The 19,751-nt window shown below is 43.6% G+C and overlaps 1 protein-coding gene across 1 annotated transcript in view; it reads left to right on the plus strand.

Annotated features, from left to right (window-relative positions):
* LOC113841894 (acid-sensing ion channel 2-like) overlaps nt 1–13,618 on the plus strand; it is a 40,220-nt gene extending 26,602 nt beyond the window's left edge. The window contains exons 2-3 of the mRNA XM_038172067.2: nt 12,407–12,643; nt 13,550–13,618. Of these exons, the coding sequence (XP_038027995.1) occupies nt 12,407–12,643; nt 13,550–13,618 (306 nt within the window). The remainder of the gene's footprint in view (nt 1–12,406; nt 12,644–13,549) is intronic.
* The last annotated feature ends 6,133 nt before the right edge of the window (nt 13,619–19,751 follow it).

Consider the following 19,751-nt stretch of genomic DNA (forward strand, 5'->3'; position numbering starts at 1 on the left):
AGGCATGGTTTATGTGAAGCAATGCATTTTACTGTCCAAGCAGCTAAATATTATGTAGCACAGCAGTTGATATGAGGTTTGGGCAGTATATTCTTTGGCAGACTTTCCATGATTTTCTGATTCACTGAGCTAATATGGGATGATTAAGACAAGTCATCCTTACTGGCTACTACTCTAATTTCTCCTCTGCATCATGTAATTTTTCCCAATTTACTTTTGCACAAGTGGACTGTTCCTCCTTTTCCATGTAAGTCTCCTGTATAAATTTTCTTTTTCTTATGCACCCTTGGTGGCTATGTCCCATGGAGAAAGTTCAGGAAGCATGTCTGTGTGTCTGTCTTAGTCGTGCTTAAGTTCACTGATCTAAAAGCTGGGAAACCTGGAGGATGCAGACCGCTTGTCCTGTGACTTGTGACTCCAAATCTGTTTCTGCACTGAAGCACAGCCTGTCCAAAAGGGCTATGCTGCAGATGACCCTCAGTACCTGAGACACATTTCTTGCTTAATATTGAGGACGTCAGTCAGCAACCAAGTTGCCCACACTGCACTTCTTTGTTTAAAGCATACACAAATCTCATTGGTACTGTGGTTCTGTAATTGTTAACTCTATTTTAGAGAGATTTAATGGCATGTCTAACTCTTCCTCTGTCTTCATGAAATCTCTGTTCCTGATACTGGCATTTAACTGGCTAATATCCTTGTCTTGACATAATTTGGATGCTGTCCTGTAGTTAGCAGGTTATAATATGCCTATTTAACAGTGCAGATAATTTCCTCTCCTTGGCTCTGGGAATTTACATTTGCCAGCTTCTACAAACCATTGCATAGCTGCCCATCTCAAAATATAATGATGTTGGCTCTGCTTTTCTTCTCTGTCTTCAGGCTCTTTTGTTGGTGTTACTGGTGTCAGTGACCCACCACGAGCTGGTTACAGTTTTGCTTCTAGCCTCAGCAACGCATAGGGAGCATAATAGAACTGTAAGCATGTCAAAGGACAGGCAATCTGTCTTTATGTTTTAATAATCTTAACAGAAAAGTTAAGGTTAACATGGTTACTTTCTGCTTTACTTTGGAGCACAGCATCATGTAAGGTTATCAGGTTCCTTGTTTTTCTGTTTTTTATTCACTCACTGAGTTTACTAGAGGATGCAGAGTGCAAATAACTGAAAGGGCAGGCTACATACACATCATAAGTGGATATGTTAGCATAGTTCTAGGTACAAATTCTCTCATGTATTACAGGAGCAGGTTAATATTCCGCACCAGTGGTAATGGTAGCTACATAACAACTGAGATATAGAACACCATAATATTACCAATATAGTCTTGATGACTATCACTAAATTTAGAAATTGCATTATCCTCTTCATTTGTATTTTGTGACTATACTTGTGCTTATGTTATTTCTGCTATGTGATGAGAGAACATTATTTAGAAAAGAAGCAACAGGAGTTGTCATTGGCCTGGGGACAAGTGTAGGACACTGCTTGTTATTGAACCAGGATAAGGGCAAAGGCAGATCAAGGTAAAGCATTTAAGATAGGGATAGAAGAACATTAATGCACATTTGTATGCAGAGAAATTCTGGTCACAGGAAGAAGAAATCATAAAATAAATGGATTTCCTTTGACCTCCTAAATTTACAGAAAAAAAGAGCTGAGAGAAGAGCAGAAGGGTCTAAAAATACATCAGGAAGCCTCTGGAGAGAGGACAGGGATGACATACTCCATAACTGCAGTGATAGAAGATTCTGACTGTGTAAAAAAAGCATTGTAGATGCGTTAATGAAGCACTTGAGTAAGGTGTTTGGGAGCTTGGAAATGGTCCATCATCAGTAGCCCTTAAGACAAGGAGAGATAAACACCTGCAGAAGCAATGTTAATAGAACTTACTGAAACAGAAAACCGGTTAAAAATCACTTTGCATTCCTTCTCATTAGAGTTGTGCTAACTTCCACCCAGAGGTTCTTCACTGAGAGGGTTGTAGCGCACTGGAACAGGCTCCCCAGGGACGTAGTCATGGCACCAAGCCTGTTGGAGTTTAAGAAGCGTTTAGACTGTGCTCTTAGTCACATGGTCTGAATTTTTGGGTAGACCTGTGTGGAGCCAGAAACTGGAGTCGATAATCCTTATGGGTCCCTTTCAACTTAGAAGATTCTATGATTCTAAATGAGAAGTTTCTATCAGGTACTTGCAGGGTTTTAGACGTGAAGTTTCCTCTATTCCCACATCATTTTTTTAATGAGTGAAGCAAGAAGACTGCTCCTATTGAGTATGTCTGGCAATACCCAAAACACACTGCCCTGGCAGTAGCAGCAAACTTTTAGCAATTGCAACTCCAGACCAGTGAGCAATACAACCACTGACTTTTCCTGGTGGGGATGGATTCACCATGAATAGGTAGTTACTGACCCAGTGGTTCTTCTGATCACTGCTGGGACAAACTGGCCAAAGCCAAACTTTGGATGGGAGGGGAACATGATCTTAAATAGAAAAGTCAGGAGAGCCTTTGAGCATATAACTAACTTGCATTTGTGTCCCATCAAAGCTAGTGGAATGAAAGCTCATGGAGAAAGTGAACCCTGGAAAGCTGGGAGAGCTACTAAAGAGACACATTAGATGGATGCCCCTGATGCTCACCACAGCTTGGAAGGGACCCAAAGTCCAAGAAGGGAACAATCCCAGCAGAGGATTGTCTTAAGCATGGGCAGAGTGGGAAGATGGACAAATGGTTTGGAGTTGCTGTGGGAGCAACAAGAGCCTTTTTGGGAAGCTCTCAGCAGTGCTCACAAGACATTTCTGGTTGGGTCTGCTCCATGCTGGGCTGGATGGCAGCTCATACAGGTCCTGAAGTGACAGTGCTTGAGGGACCTCAAGCAGGGCCCTGGCAACTGTCCTATGTAATAAATAGTCATTACAACCTGTCATCCAGTGACTTTGCTTCACAACCTTAGCTAATACAGAGACAATTTATCTGTGTTATATTCTGTCCTTATAAATAGAATGTCATCAACTCCTGTTATAAGCATGAGAGTGGAGTCAGGGTCTCTTCAGTGAAGGCCTCAAATCCAGAGGAAAGCCGAAACATATCCCAGGTTATCCAAGGGGTGTCCCTGGCCTTTCAGTAGTAATTAATTTTGTTGTAGGCTGTTTCATGTACATGTCTCTGGGGATGCAAATTCCACCTGTTCAATTAATTTGTAGTTTTGCGTCCTGGCTAGCCCTCAGGTACACTCATCTCTCATCATTATTTACTAGTGCACATCATCTTTCTCCTCTCCAAAGGCATTTCACCAGCTAGACAGACTGTGGTTCTGCAATCAAAGCATTTTGTGATGAGAAAGGAAAGTTAGATTGGAACAGTAGACACCATGGAGGAAGGCTCAATGTATTTGCTCCTCATTTACAGTTAATCATCTTCCCACAGCATAGTGCCACAGGCCCTTAATTGTTGAATGTAGTCAAGTCTTTGGGTTTGCATCCTGTGAAGGGGGTGGTGTGGTGCTTTAGCCCCATTCTACAGTTAAAACTTGAAAGATGACATATGGAAACTAAAGGAATCCATTGTACTGGAAAAAGAACTGTTTCCTAGTACACACAAACATATGTAGCTTCCTACAGAATACAGAGAATTGTTTTTTTTTTGTTTGTTTGTTTGTTTTTTTTCCAGTATCCTGATCAGAAAGCTAAGCAGCTCATTTCTGTCAGCTAGAAGCCATGAGACTCGTTTCTGTCAGTTAGAAGCCATGAGAAAGCAAAGGGAAAAGGATGAAAAGAGACAACAACTGTTACAGGTGTGTTTGTGTTTTTGTTTTTAAAAAAAGAGGGAGAAAAGTGTCTTCTGTCCTTGGTATCATGCTACATTAGCAGCATCAGAGCTCTAATAGAATTCAGAAAGGTATAAGATAAAGATAACAGAAGAAATGAATCCCAGTAAAGACAGGACTATGATCATTAAGGGAATTTTAACTTAGCCTGAAGTGATGCACTGGAAACATCTTAAAACATAACCTCTCCATGACCTTGAAAAAGATTTCTCCCTGTTTGAAAATAAAATTCAGAAGGGGAGAAAGAAGAGAATTGATAGAATAAGTACTCCAGACTTTAAACATAGATGTTACTGAATCCAGCCTACATAAAGCTTTCTCATGAAAAAGCTTCTCTATTGTTCCACCTTATTTGCGTTTGGAAGAGTGGCTGACAGGTGACTAGGATACTAGATTAAGCACTAAAGTTTGCAATCCTTTATATATGCAGACTGAAAAGGAGGTCCAGGATTAGGGGCTGTTCTGTTACCTATTTGTAATGCAGATAACATATACTGCATTTCTTGCCAGTGTTTCAAAGCTGAAAATAGAACTGTTTCTTTCATATTCAGCATACAGGAAGAATCGGAAGCCAGCGAGCATGGACAATTAGGCATTTCACGCGAAAATATTTCATATGGTTAGTTGTACATGACCAACAGGCATCAATGAGAGAAACAATGAGTAGCAACAGCTACTTTGGAGTAGAACGAAGAACATTGTTGGCCCAGAGCTTACAGATATCACATGTGAGATTAGAGAGGACAAATTGAACATCAGAGCATAATGTTAGGCAAGATGCACATGACCTCTTTGTCCCACGGAGACAGAAAAACTTTAGCTACCACCTCTATTCCTCCTGATTCATCTGAGTGTCAGAGGAACTGTGCAACATGGTTTTGATTCCAGTCAAAAACTTGGGTAGGCTCCCTATACTGTCACAGACTGGGAAGTTCTACAGTAGCCACAGTTGTTTGAGCTGGGTGGGCCATGGACATCTTGTCTCAGTGCTGGTGACCAGTCACCAAGACCACTATCTATAGGTTGAACACCAGCAGATATTAAAACTGCTCACCTATGTCACTTGCTATGACCAAACTCAGGGAAGTTTTGTTTTAGGTTAAGTACATAACAAGCCTGCCTGAAGTGAGGTAGTCTGGTCAAGACAAAGGGATTCCTACCTGACTGGATTTGTAAAGGGACGGGAAGGTAACAAACACACCACATGAAAGCCAACTTTTATAACTTATTCCATGACCAGTCCATTCAGCTTGGTCAAATAATTTATTTCCATCTCTTTGGCTTGGGATCTGGCTTGCCATCACTGTCATGTTTTCCAGGTGAGGTGAGAGATGGGTCATTATGTTCTTGAGGAAAAACTCTCTTCACAGCAGTAATAGCTACTAGCATCTTGACTGGCCTCCCATCTCCTCCATCTCACTGCTGATGGCCATATCAACATCTGGATTACTTGATCTCCAGCAGAGAAGGATGCCTTAGGGCTCTGGGCACATTCTGGATTCTTTTATACTCTTTGGGACCTCTGCCACATAACAACAAACTGGATGATGTCAGCAACCTGCCAGGAAGAGCAGGAAGGCAGCTTCACCTCTTCTGAAGCTAATAAGCTATAGAAAAAACACACTTGTCCTTCAGACTTCTTTCTATTGGCCACCAACACTGATCTTGGCTGATGACCCAGGAGAGTTCATACTGCTCTGCTCCCCTCTTATACCATAGGGATCACAATGACAGGTGGTGGGAACCTTTCAAGGGGTGTCACAATAGCTCTTTCTCAACCTTGTTAAAGTAACTGCAACAGTGGAGGCTACAACTCCTTTCCTCAATGGTATCTGGGAGGCTCTTCTCTGAGCGGCGTTGGCAGGACCTCCTCATGGAAGTAATACTGGTTTGGATTGTTCTCAATGTGGTACACACAATTACAGCTTCAAATTCTTGTCATGTTGATTCCAGGGAAATAATTGGTTGGGGATAAGTTTTATCCATTTTTGGTTTATATCAGGAGAGTTCTCTTCTTTCTGTATGCATGTTTGTGAGAAGTCACTGCTCTTCAATGGCATTTGTAAGCAGCGTGGCCATGGTGAAATGCATATTTACAGCCAGACTTGCTCTTTTTTAACAGGTCCATGCAGAGCATCTTTTGCTTCTGGCAAGAACAGCCAGACACTCCCCCAGCAAATGCTAGAGCCAGTAGGCAGTCCATCTCTCCACTTCCTTCTGAAGGTTCAGCTATTCTGCAGCTTGAGGTCCATAGGTGAGGTCCTGACGCCCACTGAGGAGGTGAAAGGCAGAGTGCGTGTGGTAATGTATATCCTAGGAGGAGTTAAGTCTTGATGTGCTTGATGCTTTCTCAACAGAGCATTTCAGGGACACGGTTGAAGTAAGGCCGTGATGTGTTAGCCTGGAATGTTGTGGTAGTGTCAAAGCATTAATAAGATCAGACTGAATCTTTTGAATGTTGTTTCCTCCAGAGGGAAAGGGGGTGGTGATGTTGAAAAGATGAAAGGGAAGAGTGCTAAAGTTCTTCTTCCTGAGGAAAAGGAGATCACAACCTTTTAACTGTGGATTACCCCTTTCACCCCCTCCTCCCCCAAAGCCAGACAGAATGGAATGTTGTCACGGGAGGAGCAAGTATCATGTCAGTGTCACGTTTCCTTTCTCCACAGCTGCCACTGGATGGGAGTAACATGAATCACCAAACACCACAGCTATGTGGTGTGGCCATGCAGGGAGAAGAAGCATTGAACCCAATAACTTGTTACCATCCCAAGCTTGGACCAGCCATCCCAAAGAGGGATGTCACTATGGGTATCTGTACCACAAGCAATGCCCAGGAGGTGCCACCATCTCAGTTAATGCCCATAAGAAGAGGACAGTGGTTCAGGAATGACTGCGAGAGGAGGAGAGCAGCCACAACACCAAGTACTTCATGGTCCTGTCAAGGATCATTTCACAGTTTGTGTTTTAAGAAGAGAACTTTAGACCCAATTTTGGATTTCAGACAACCTTTGGATGTTACCTTTCCATATTCTCTGAAAAAGTTGTCATCTTAGGTTTAAATAGTACTTAAAAAGTACAATGTCAAAAGCAAACCTTTCACCTGCTTCCAGAAGACCAAGATGCTGCATAAGAGATTTAAATCTTCATTTGTAAACCTTCCCAAGGTGTTAGGTAGGCAGACAAACACACCTCCCCAGTATCATATTTCTGGCCTATGTGGTGACCAAATTGCAGACACTGAAATATTGTGGGAACGCATCCCTCTGTTCCTCATTTCAATGGTTGTCATAGGATCTCTTGCGTGGTTATTATACATGGTGTTGATGGGGTCATAGCATATATATTTCAGGTGTAGTGTCCATAGGAGAAACTGGTCTCTCATGGTGTTTCCTGTGTCAATCCCAGGTTGTGATATTTGATTGAAGATTGCAAGATTTGACTGACAGGTGAAGGCATATCTGGTTCTCATTTGGGTTTTCCAGTTCAGACTGTCTTCTTATTTTGTAGCACCATGTTCCTGTCTGGGTTGAGCATGTAGCCTGAAGAATTTGCTAGTAAAGGTGACTGACTTCTCTTTAGAGACGTTAGGGTGCAATCTGCTTTTCATTTCTGCTCAGATACCTGTGGTATGTGTTAAAATTGGTCAAATTAGTTTCTCCCACTTTAGTACAGAATGGGTTGAATACAAAGAATATTTATAGATTTACAAATGATACTTGCTTTGATTGAGCACTGATGACAACTACAGAGGACTTCACTCTCCTGGATGATGTCTGTGTTTCTTCTCACTACATGTGAGCTCTTTTCCTTGTGAGCAATGAATTGCTTCTGACAGTCTGTTGTCATTTGCAGCAACACTTGAAAACAGGTAGTGTGGTACCTTTTTGGACATGAGGTGTAGCCTTCATATGTCTTCCAGAACTTTACTCCAACTGCCAAACACAGAATCGAAAGAGGACACATCTTTGATACTAAGACGGGAAAAAAATAAGGATATTTGTCACTACCATGTACAATTTCAAGAAGCTGTGGAAATCAGGCACATGGTTCTTTTCACGATCATCTGGAAGGATTCTGTTGCAGAGGACACAAGGACAGCTTCTTGTCAGTGTGGTACTGGAAGAGATGATTCAGGCTCTGAAGCTCATCACAATCCATCCTAGAAGACACAAATCTCAGGGGCTGGTTGCCTTCAAGAGTTATTTCATATGGATCTAAACAGCCATGTAAAACTCTGCAAGGGGCCAAGTACTACGCTTGCTTGAAGGTGCTGGAGACAATTCTCATTCCCAGAGGAAGGAAAATATTATCCAAGCACTCTGGGCCTTATTCTGGAAAAGAAAGATACTGCTCTGCTTTACATCCCAATTATTTTGGTAACTGCATAGAATCACATTAAAAGAGATGTCCTGCCATGGCAATGGACTCCATGTTAGCCATGTTGGATCTGGAAAGTTACCCAAAATGAGACACAAGTTCTTGCTACCAAGTCCTGGTTCTTCAGTACTCACATCCAGTACAGCCAGATGTCTACACCACAAATTGTTATGCTTGGTGGGATGCTGAGCTGTCACTCAGTCATCAAAATGTGCTACCTTGATCCCACTTCATTGGCAATGTTCCCAGTGCAGCAGGTTGGCTGGGTAACAAGAGCCCATTGAGTTTGCAAGCTGCCCTGCTAAACCAGATTTGCTTGGTACACAAAGCATCATGCAGCTTTGCATACAACAGTCAGGAGACTTGGAATGAGGCAGAGTGTCATGATAGCAGATGGAGGCAGGCGCCAACAAATGCGCACCTATCTCTTCCCATGGCAGCTTGCCAGAGACAACACAGGATAGGCAACCCTGGCAAGGTTCTGGGAAAGGGATTCACCACTGCTCTCAGACCCAAATTAAAATCCCACAGTGGAAAGTAGTGGTCCCAGGATTCAGAGGAGATTGTCATGCACCAATAGAGAAAAATGGATGAGGTATTTGAACTCTAGAGCTGTCATCCTGCACAGTTTCGTTGGCAAGGGTCCTCCAGTTCACAAGCAGAGCTGGCTCAGATTTTTCCAGCTCAATTATTTTTTGTCTGTTTTATTGAGACTTTGAGCTAAACTGCAATGAGTTGTTGCTTGAGAAGAGAAAAGAAAATAAGTTTTGTTTGAGTAGGAATATTCTATTTGCCACTGGTACAGCACAACCTTGGAGATTTTCATTTACTTTGATGCTAAATGGGCTTTCCCTATTTTTTTAAAAAATATACTTTTTTTTTAAAGAAAAGCCCTACTCAAAATAAAGAATGTCAAAACAAACTATTCCATCTCAAAGGATGCTTTTTCTCCCCCTCTCTGCATCTCTTCCTTCTTATTTATTTGTTTGTTTGTTTGTTTGTTTGTTTGTTTTAATTAGGGTTTGGTTTTACTTTGTTCAGGTTCAGGAAAGAGCAACTGGTGACACGCTGGGATTTTTGAAAGAGGCAGTTGTAAGGTTTTATCAGCCCAAATAGGGCAGTTCTCTGGAAGCTTGGGCAACATGTCAGCCCTGTACTTTCCTGCTCCCCTTTGTCAAGGGCTAAAATTCCCTTTGCAACAGGATCCAGCGCACACCTGTAATGAGCTGGGCACAAAAGCTATTGCCTGGTAGGCTGATGATTCTGTGGGAAGAAGAGAAAAACTGGCCAAAGTATAAATAAATTGAAAGTAATAATAATAATAAAATGTGGTTTAGAAATGAACTGAGTATGTCTTATACAATTCTGGCATTTCTTGACTGATTTTCTGTTAATAAAAGTCTAATTGAAGGAAGTTTTGAAATGAAATATCACTTCAAATGAAAAAAAAAAAAAAGATAATTGAAGCTTGTTTCTTCTCAAAGTGCCAGGTTAACACAAATATTAAAGACTGAAATATTTGTGTTCTCATTTTTTTCCAATTAACACCTTGAATTTACAATATGTACTAGAATCAAACTTTTTTTTTTTCCCAATTGGAAACAAATATATATCTCCCCTTCTCCAAACTAATTGAGTTTTATCTCCTACTTGTTACAATTTTATGCCCCTGCCAAAACTCAAACATAACACAAACTTAGTGCTAAAATTAAAAGGAAGATGCAACCAATATGTGCTGTTTGCTCTGGGTAAATGAGGCAGTCACTTTGCACTTGAAAGACAGTATTATAAGTAAACTTGAAAGTAACATTTTTTCCTGAGAAGCATCCAAAATTGATATTTCACCCAAGGATGTCTCTTCCAGATGCTGTGCAGCATATGATGCTTACTGTCACAGCACTGCTGTGCATGCATCCCTCGGTACAGCCCCTTCACCACCCTTGTAAGTGGTGATGAGTGCTTTGGGATTAGAGATTCAGATACATTTTGGAGAGCAGCACCTTATCCTTATCCTTAACCTCATCTTATCCTGAAACAAAAATTTTGTGATGGGGAAGCAAAACATCACAGAGCACTAAAGCAAGATTGAGGGATGCCAGCTGCAGAAATCTGTGCTCAATACCACAGTGAACACCACACAACTAATTTAGACTTGTAACTTTCAGGCATCAAAAATTAAGCAAGAAACCCCAGCCTTAGTTGCTCTGCTCCCATCTGTTTGCTAGAGATAATGGCAATGTTCTATTTTCAAGCAAGGTTGTAAAGAGAAATGTATCCTTCAAGTACATGAGAGAGAATTGCAAAGAGAAAGGCAGTAAAGTGGTCTCCTTGTCCATGGGGATAACATGAGAAATAATGGGTTTAAAACATAGGAAGAAAGATTGAGGTTAGACATTAAAAAAAACTTCCTAATGGAGAGAGAACGCAACCCTGCAATAGGTTGCCTCAGAAGTGGAGTCTCCATCACTGCAGGTTTTTAACAACATGTTGAACAAACATCTGAAGTGTTTTTGGGAAGAGCTGCTGGTGGTGGGGAGGGAAAGAGGTATGTGTGTGTGTGTGGGGGGGGGGGGGATTGCCTGGGTGACCTCACAAATCCTCTGGGTTCTGCTTTCCTTTTCATGTTTGGAAGACTGAGGGACTTGGTAACGGGCATCTGGGAAGTGCCTTCACTGAGCATTGCTTTGAAATAGCCAGGGACGAAGGCACTTTAGTGCCTTCTTCCTATGCCTCTCCCCACTCTTTCACAAAACAAGCAAAAACAAACAAACAAACAAACAATACAAAACAAACCAAGTACAAGCAGGCATTAGAAATAAGTGGTATTGTAGAGAAATTGCAGATGCTCCCTCATCCCTGCTCTGAAGGCATTGTGTCAAAAGAAGAAGAGAGACAGGGAAGAACTAGGCAAAATCCAGCTGAGGATAAGGCATAATCTAAAGAGAGTGTTTGTTGACCATAATAAATGCTCAGGTAGGAAGAAGGCAGATTCTCTTTTGCAGGAGATGCTTAATGCATTTTTAAGGCAAAGGGCTGTTTCGGTTGGTGGGAGGGGGCCAACTCCACCTTCTCAAAGCCCTGTGGCTACTTTAGGAGAGACCAGAGATGGGAAATCATGTAGGAGCACAGGGGTTGGCACATGTGGGACCTCAATGGCACTTACGCAAAATGCACTCATGGTCTGGGTGTGGAACAGAGGTGGATATTTGTGTGGCCATGCCTTATCACTGCAAGAGCTTGCTTGCGTGGAGATCAATTTTTCAAATCCTTTAAGTCTGTTGTCCTCTGGATTCCTGGAGGTGTTGGCATTAGATCCCTTCAGAAACAGCAGGTGTCTGAGAACGACTGCAGCCCAGAAACTGGGATCAGCGCAGACATAAATAGAGAGATTGCTGGTCTGAAAAGACAGATCAGACTTCATACTGATTGCTCAGATATGCTACAGAGAGCCTAAGACACAGCAAGGAAGGAGGGAAACACTGAGGAGCATTCACTAGCCAGACCCGTGGTGCTCTGGCAGTGCTGGGAGGGCAGCAGGGGGTTGCGCTTCAAACCCTGCAGCCCTGAACACTTTTCGGGAAAAAGCAGAGAAGTAGCCCCAGAGGCTGCCTATCCAGAGCTTGCTGCCCTCCTTGCCAAGCAGCAACACCTGCCCTGGCATTTAAAGGGAGCCGGGCTAAATGTCACTGGAGTCTGAGGATCACTGGCAGTGGAAGAGGGCAGGGGCAGGTTTTTCGCCACAGCTAACAAGTTTCTGGCTCCCCTGGTTCAGCCCTCGGTACAGTTTCAAGCAAGGCTCCAGCTAGGAGGTTTATTGGGTGAAAGCTATCCTCTTTTTCCCCAGTTTTGCATGAAGAATGTGTTAAAATACAGAGAAGACAGGTGTCTGTATAAAGAAAGTGGTGGAGGAGCCGACGAGGCACTGGGTGCTTCTGGACCTTGTTCTTACCAACAAGGATGGGCTTTTCAGGGATGTGATGGTTGGGGTTGCTTGGGATGCAGTGACCGTGAGATGGTGGAGTTCAAGATGGAACTTGGTGGAAGAAGTAACGCTAAAAGTAGGATTGCTACCCTGGACTTTCAGAGAGCCATCTTTTACCTCTTCCAGGACCTACTGGGGGGTATCTCATGGGTAGATTGCTAGAAGGCAAGGGTGCTTGTGAGAGCTGGGCAACATTTAAACTGCATTTCTTCCAAGCTCAGGATCCATGCATCCCTAAAAGTAGGAAATCAGGGAAGGGAGGCAGGAGACCTGTGTGGATGAGCAAAGAACTCATCAACAAGATCAAAAGGAAGAAGAAGGTCTATGAAATGTGGAAAAAGAGCCTGTCCTCTTTGGAGGAGTATAGGAGTGTTGTCAGGGCCTGCAGTGATGCAATGAGGAAGGCTAAAGCCCAGCTGGAGATCAAGGTGGCAAAGGAGATAAAGAATAATAAGAAGGTGGGTTTTTTTGAGTATATAAATGTAAAAGGAAGACTAGGGATAATGTGGGTCCCCTGCTGAACGAGGGGGGTGTCCTGGTAACAGGGGTTGCTGAGAAGGCAGAGATACTGAATGCTTTCTTTGCTTCAGTCTTTGCTTCAAAGACTCCTCCCTGGGACTCCTGGACCCTGGAAGGAGGAGATAGAGTCTGGGAAATACAGAGCTCCCCTCTGATTGAGGACGGGGTGGTCCCAGAGTGTCTGTTTGGGATCATCGCACACAAATCCATGGGCCCTGATGGGATGCATCCACGTGGGCTGAGATAGCTGCAGAGATGATTGCAGAACTGCTCTCTATCATCTTTGACAGGTCTTGGAGAATGGGAGAGGTGCCTGAAGACTGGAGGATAGCCAATGTGACCCTGGTCTTCAAAAAGGGCAAGAAAAAAGATCTGGGAATCACAGAATCACAGAACTGCAGGGGTTGGAAGGGACCTTGAAAGATCATCGGGTCCAACCCCCCTGCCAAAGTAGGTTCCCTAGAGCAGGTTGCACAGGTAGACATCCAAACGGTCCTTGAATACCTTCAGAGAAGGAGACTCCACAACCTCCCTGGGCAGCCTGTTCCAGTGCTCTGTCACACTCACCATGAAAAAGTTCTTTTGCATGTTGGTGCAGAACTTCCTCTGCTCTATTTTGTGGCCATTGCCCCTTGTCCTGTCCCCACAAACCATTGAAAACAGGTTTGCCAAATATGTGTCCAAATATGTATCCTAATATGTTATATGGAAGACAGTAGCAAAAACTCCGAGGAGACTGGCGGTGCTGGGAATCACAGAGGGCTCAGGACTTCCTAGCACTGAGGCAGAGGGGCCAGGCTCGGGCTCACACCACCTTTTTTTCCTCCTCAGCTCCTGACCCCCAGATGCCTCCACCGCCTCAGGCCAAGCAGCAGCTGCGTGACAGTCACACAACACCGAACAGGGACTGGTAGAGCAATTTAAATGGCTGGGGTTGGGGCCTACTCATACAGTGTTTCCTTTGGGGAGTGAGGCAGCCCTGGGGCGCCTGAGGGGTTTGGGGGAGGAGGGGGCAGCGCTGTGCCCTTGGCTAGCAATTGGCCTGTAGGTACATCCTGTCCTGTCCTCTTCTTTAAATTGATTAAGTAACCCACAAGTTCTTTTTGTGGTTGTTTCTTTACTCCACGATCTGCTAGGAGCCTAGGGAGCTGGTGAGGCTCAAGAGCAAGCCTTAGCAGTGAAAATGGAGGCGAAAAAGTAGTGAGTACCATTACAATTCTGTGATTCTGTGAAAGGGTTAACCCACTGCTCTGCAGGGGCTGCAACACCTGTGCACAGATATAGAGCAACCTTTCACAAAGAATTTGAGCCACAGCAAGCACACACACAACAGCATCCTGCAGAAGCACCCAGCTGCTCTGCAAGCCTTGTAATGTTGTAATGCGGGCATTACAACAAGCACATCTGTGCACTGACATATCCCCACGGGATCTGGACTTTCTGGAAAGCTCAGAGCTGGCTTTACCAGATTTCAGCATCTGGCTGAAGGTGCTCATCAGCTAAAGACAGCTTGTTTATTTATCAACTGACAGGGACGCTTCTCTGAAGCACTTCCACTTCTCGAGATGCTCTGCCCTGCCAAAAGGCCTGTGTTGTCTGCAAGATGGTATTTGGAGGTTGCGAGTTACTCTGGGTGTAAGCAAGGAATGCCTTTGATGTCGGTTGAGCAGGCCAGCTCTGAAGGAGTTAAGTGTTTGATACTTAAACCCCAGGCTGCTGCATTTTATTTCTGTCTCCCTCCAGTGGAGGGCTTGTCTCTGGGATCATTTATTGGACACTGGCAGAACGTTTATTCCTTAACATGAGAAAATTTGAGAGGTAAGGATTAATCTCACACATAAGTCATAGGTTGGCACAAAAACTATTTAGCTAAAATTGTACTCAAATTGCCTTTCTCAGCCTTAGTCCTCAAACTGGAAAGAAACATGCAGGCAAGAATGCCAGTTTTGAGCAAATATGTAAGAAAACTGTGTGGCTCTGATCACTCTCTTTTTGCAGCAAAAAGCAGGCAGAGGTACTGCTGGGCTCCCTAGTGCTTTTGGAAAACAGAGGAAATAAAAGATTGTCCTGGGAAATGGAAAGCTTGGTGCCTCAGGGTTATGGGAGAGAATTGCTCAATCATCTCAGTGAGAAGGGGCCTGCCAGACAAAGAATTAGTGAATATAACCTTTGTAAGGCTTACCAGGAAAACAGTACAAGCAAGCACCTCCAGGGATGCAGGAAGGGGAAACTGACTCCAGTCGCACCCTCAGGCTCTCTCTACACCTGCATTAGCTATTAATCCAGAGCAGAAATGAAACCTGTTTGCAGCCTTTAATAGATTTAACCCCACTACCACCTGCTCCCCATTTGCAGCTGGGGAAATCAGACCCAACAGAGCTTGGCAGAACTTTACGGGGTCTCATTCCTATCTCAGGTCCGCTTTTAAGCTTAGTTAATCTTTGCACAAGCAATGCAACCACCCTTAGCTGTACGAATTTGCACAGCTATGCCTTAGGGGGTTGGAATCCCTGGAATGGGATGCTGCCATGCTAGCCTTGCAACAGCTGTGGCAAGAAGGTGTTGAGCTAGTGCAGCAAAGCCCAACTCTTATTGCAGTTAAGTGCAGAACAGTCTCACCTGTAAATAGAGAACTGTGTTTCATGGAGGCCCAAATATGGTAGGAAAGCCCCAATCCCACAGCTCCTCCACCATTTCACAGTTGTGGGGAGCTGGGGGTCAGCCTCTTCTTGCAGATGGCTAGTGATAGGTCTAGAGTTGTGCCTCCTCAAGTTGTGCCAGAGGAGGTTTAGGCTGGAAATTATGAGGCATTTCTTCTCAGAAAGAGTAGTCAGGCATTGGAACGGGTTGCCTAGGGAAATGGTGGCATCACTGTCCCTAGGGGTGTTCGAGGAAAGGTTGGATGTGGTGTTTACGAACATGGTTTAGTGGGTGACATTCGTGGTAGGGGGATGGTTGGACCAGATGATCTTGAAAGTCTCTTCCAATCTTTATGATTTTATGATGGCTGCACCCCTTGGAGCCCTGAGAAAGCAATCACTGCTTTCCGGAGCCTCTCTACGTGCAGTTCTTGCAAGAGGAAGCTGTAAACTCATCAAGTCAGAACCTCAAATCTCCCCTTCCAAGCATCCCTGAACGGAAGGATGCCCTCTGTATGCAGAGCATCTAGAACTGGGCAGAGCAGGCTCATTCCAGCTGCACTGTTGGCTCTCAGCTTGGAGGAGCACTGCTCAGGGCAGGTCTTGGGCCAGGCTGTGGGCAGGAAGGCAATTGCCTCTTATGGGTAAATTCTCCCTGGCAAGCCTGCTGTCTGAAGGATTATTCATGACTGAACAATACAGAGACATTAAGACCCTTTTGCTCCCAAGGGAAACAGAAGGAAAGACTAATTATCAGCCAAATCTACCAAAGCAAATACATTAGATTAATGAGCATCCCACTAGCAAACACCTTATCTGAGCAGGTAGATACATGTATATTCCCTGTAATTGAAAAGAAAAGCTATTCAGTAGGTAAAAGTTCTACTAATCCCAGGAATTTCCTTTATGCAATTAAACTTAGCCCTGCCTGCTTTTCCTTCAACATTTTCCTGGAGAGGCACACTCATGGTCCCTGGGTATACAAATCTGGAACAAGAGCAAGCTTCATCTTTGGGGGACAAGTTTAGGGGGCTCAGGACTACGGGGGGGGGGGGGGGAGAGGGTGCTGGCAGGGCACATTCCCTCCTGGGACTCAGGGTTTCAGCTGCAGGTTCTTATTTTTCTGTTCTGCCTCTTGTATCTATGAATCCAGCTATAAATTCTTATATGTAAGCTCATTCTCAAAGTAAACTTCAATTTTTTAGTGCTACCTACCTCTACTTAAGCTGATCATTGTACATACCTGTAACTACTACTTCTGGGCTTCCTTCTCAGCCAAACTGCTAGGGGGTGCATGTTTCTATTTAATGGCTGCAACAGTGGTAAAGGAGATGGATACTAAAGTAGGGACCTCTGCTGTCTGATACAAGCCGCATTTAACTTTTCTGCCTTTCTAAAAAAAAAAAAAAATTAAAAAATCCTTTAACCTAAAAAGCAGAGCCAGTATTTATAGTTCACCTGAGAGCATGTGCTTTCTATTCCCTCTACAGTGAGTCTGCTGCTTGTTCCAAAGGTTACTCTCAGTCCTGGGCAGTGGTTTTGGGGTTCTTAAGTGCTTGAGAGCAATTGCCTGCTTTTGAAAGGAGCCGAGGATTGTGTGAATGTGACTGAAGTTGCAAGTGTTTAAGCTCCTTAGTGTGTCATACTTCGCTGGTTTACACCTGTAGCCATCATAAAGACAAAAATGTTGTAGCAATGTACTCAGATTATAGCTGCTCATGTTAATACATAAGAGCAGGTAGACTGCAGGAGAAATAAAAGCAGAATTAAACTGTTTTCTTTCTCACCTCTGACTGGCAGTGAGATGCTTTGTTATATACTGCACCCATTCCTTTTAGTCAGCTGCTAAGCACTGCAACAAAAATGATGGAAACACAAAAAAAGTCTTTACAAACCACTATTAGGATTGATTGCAGATCTAATTATAGGTTCCCTGATTTCTGCATTAAAGTGCTTTGAAGCCCTGGTGAAGGGCAGAACACATCTGTAGTAAACATGGACCACAGCAGTCTCTTGCCCAACATTTTACAGGCTAAGGAAAGGAGGCAAGGAAAAGATGGGGATCAATTAACTGCAACCAGCCATGTGCTACAGAAGGAGGAGACAAGAGGAGTTCAGACAAGTTGTGAGGCTGTACTGTGAGTCCGTGGTATGGCCTAGAGGAGAAACCAGCAGAATGGCTTAAGTGGATTGTTCTCTCTGACCACTTGATATCATGTTCTTTCCAATCAGGAACTGTCTTAGAGTGAGATAAAGGTTATGTTATAAGTTAGACCACACAATTTACTGGTCTATAGAAATTATTTTATTAATCAAGTAAGCAGACACGAGCAAAACAGCGCTGGGCGGCTGGGGAGTCTCCGCTCCACCACGGCACGCAACTTCCCCTTTCCAGTGTTGCTGTTTTATAGCATTGAAGTTCCGGCTTGTTGAGACTTGTTGACTTGTCGAGACCTGTCGACTTGTCGAGACCTGTCGCCTTGTCGACTTGTCGAGACTTGTTCTGAGGCTGCGCAGTCTGTTGTTGGGGGTCATTATTCTTCCTCCAGTGATCACCTTTGTGCTTGTGTTCAGGTGGGGGCAAAACAGGATGTCTTGCGGTGGGTGGGTAGTATCTTACAGAATCTTTGTTTTAACAAGGATGTTTACCCAACCCCCCTTCCCCATTTGTCCCCATGTTACAATGCCGTGAGTTGTGAAACCTTATCTCCTCAGTAGATTCTTTAAATTCTCAAGGACAATGAACAAACCCCTATTAATTTATCACAATCCCTCCTTTTTCTTTTTCTAACATATTTTGTTCATTGAATTTTTGCAATATTTGCTTGCTGAGCATCAAAGTTTCTGTGTCGTCCTCCTCCTGCTCAAGAGATTCATACTTAGCACGCACAAGCATAAGATGAGCAGCTTCTAATCAACTTTTCACAATTGCGATTACTCGATTGAATATACACGGTCCAAAAGTCAGTGTTAATATAAGTAACAACAAGGGCCCCGCTATGGTTGATAGCAGGGTAGTAAGCCAAGGTGAGTAATTAAACCAGGATTCATACCAATTCTGACGAGCCTCATTTTCCCTTTTGCATTTTTCTAATTCTTCCCGCAATTTAGTCCTGCACCTGCAGCCCCGAAGGCCATTAAAGTGGCTAAGGTGATGGCCGTAATAGGCTCCCTCTTTACCAGATGGTATTCAGCCACTGTGTGATGGGTATACATATACTCGTCAGTGTGGTATAGAATCCTTGGTATAATGACCACCTGTACACAAAAATCATGAGATGTGCTAAACAATTTTAAAGATAGGCAAGGAGTGACTACCAATGATGAACATACCCACCTAGTGTTATTTGCAGGAATTAAACATTTGTGTGTTTGGTCCATTTTTATTTTTTTTCAGTGGCATGGCACAGATCATTTTTATCTCTTGGAACTGTGCCGATACATCTACCTTTTCCCGTAACTTGAGTCAAAGTTATCCCGATTTCCTGACCCCAACTGCACTTGGAAGGATTTGACTCGTTTGAATATTCAGACCTCCCCATATCTCCTATAGCTTCATAATATGGAGGCTTAACACTTACACATAGCCAGCACCCTTCAGTTATCTCAGAATTAGTTTGATTTAGTACCTGGAAACTAGCATTTATAACTTTCCACATACTACTCTCGGGTACAACCCCTTTCTTTATTCACAATGCTTGGAAGCAGTGTGGGAAAGGATAACTCTGTCGACTTATTAGAAAACACTGTAGTAGGTTGGGCAGTCCCAGGTATCTTTACAGTCTGGACAACCAAACCTTCCCCTAATAACTCTTTATTAGGCCCGACTACCTTGGAAGTCTCAGGTTTTTCTTTCTTTATTAATATGAGTCCTCCCCTATCTGTTCCGTGTTTGTAAAATCTGACATTTTTCCTAGTACCCAGCTAGTATCGTCCGAGTTTGTTATATTTATATATAGAACCTTGCAAATTTCCTTATTTCTGTGGAAGGTTCCTGTATACCCTATACCATGCCTTCGCCACCTGTAACAGGGATCCAATTGTTGGTTACGACCTTGCAGCCCATATCCCACTTGTAAGAATTTATCCTGACCAGCCCCGAGTGTCCAGTCTGTAGCAATGGTTTCACACCCTCGGTATGCACAATAATACACGTTCAGGCATTTACAGTACCCCTTTCCCGGGTTAGAACTTGGGCAGAAATAAAATCCCATATATTCCCAGCACTGGGGCCTCGAGATCAGCTGACATAGTGTAGAAGTAAAGCTTGGCCCCCCCGATGTTATCTGGGTTGCAATAACCTGTTGATCTTCGAATCGACTTAAAGTCCATTTAAAAGGTTGGTGGGGGTGGTGTTGAGTCGCTATGCAGGATGAAATCACTGTGAGAACCCCCAAATACCGATAGG

The sequence above is a fragment of the Anas platyrhynchos genome, chromosome 30 (assembly GCF_047663525.1).
Source record: "Anas platyrhynchos isolate ZD024472 breed Pekin duck chromosome 30, IASCAAS_PekinDuck_T2T, whole genome shotgun sequence".
Taxonomy (NCBI): domain Eukaryota; kingdom Metazoa; phylum Chordata; class Aves; order Anseriformes; family Anatidae; genus Anas; species Anas platyrhynchos.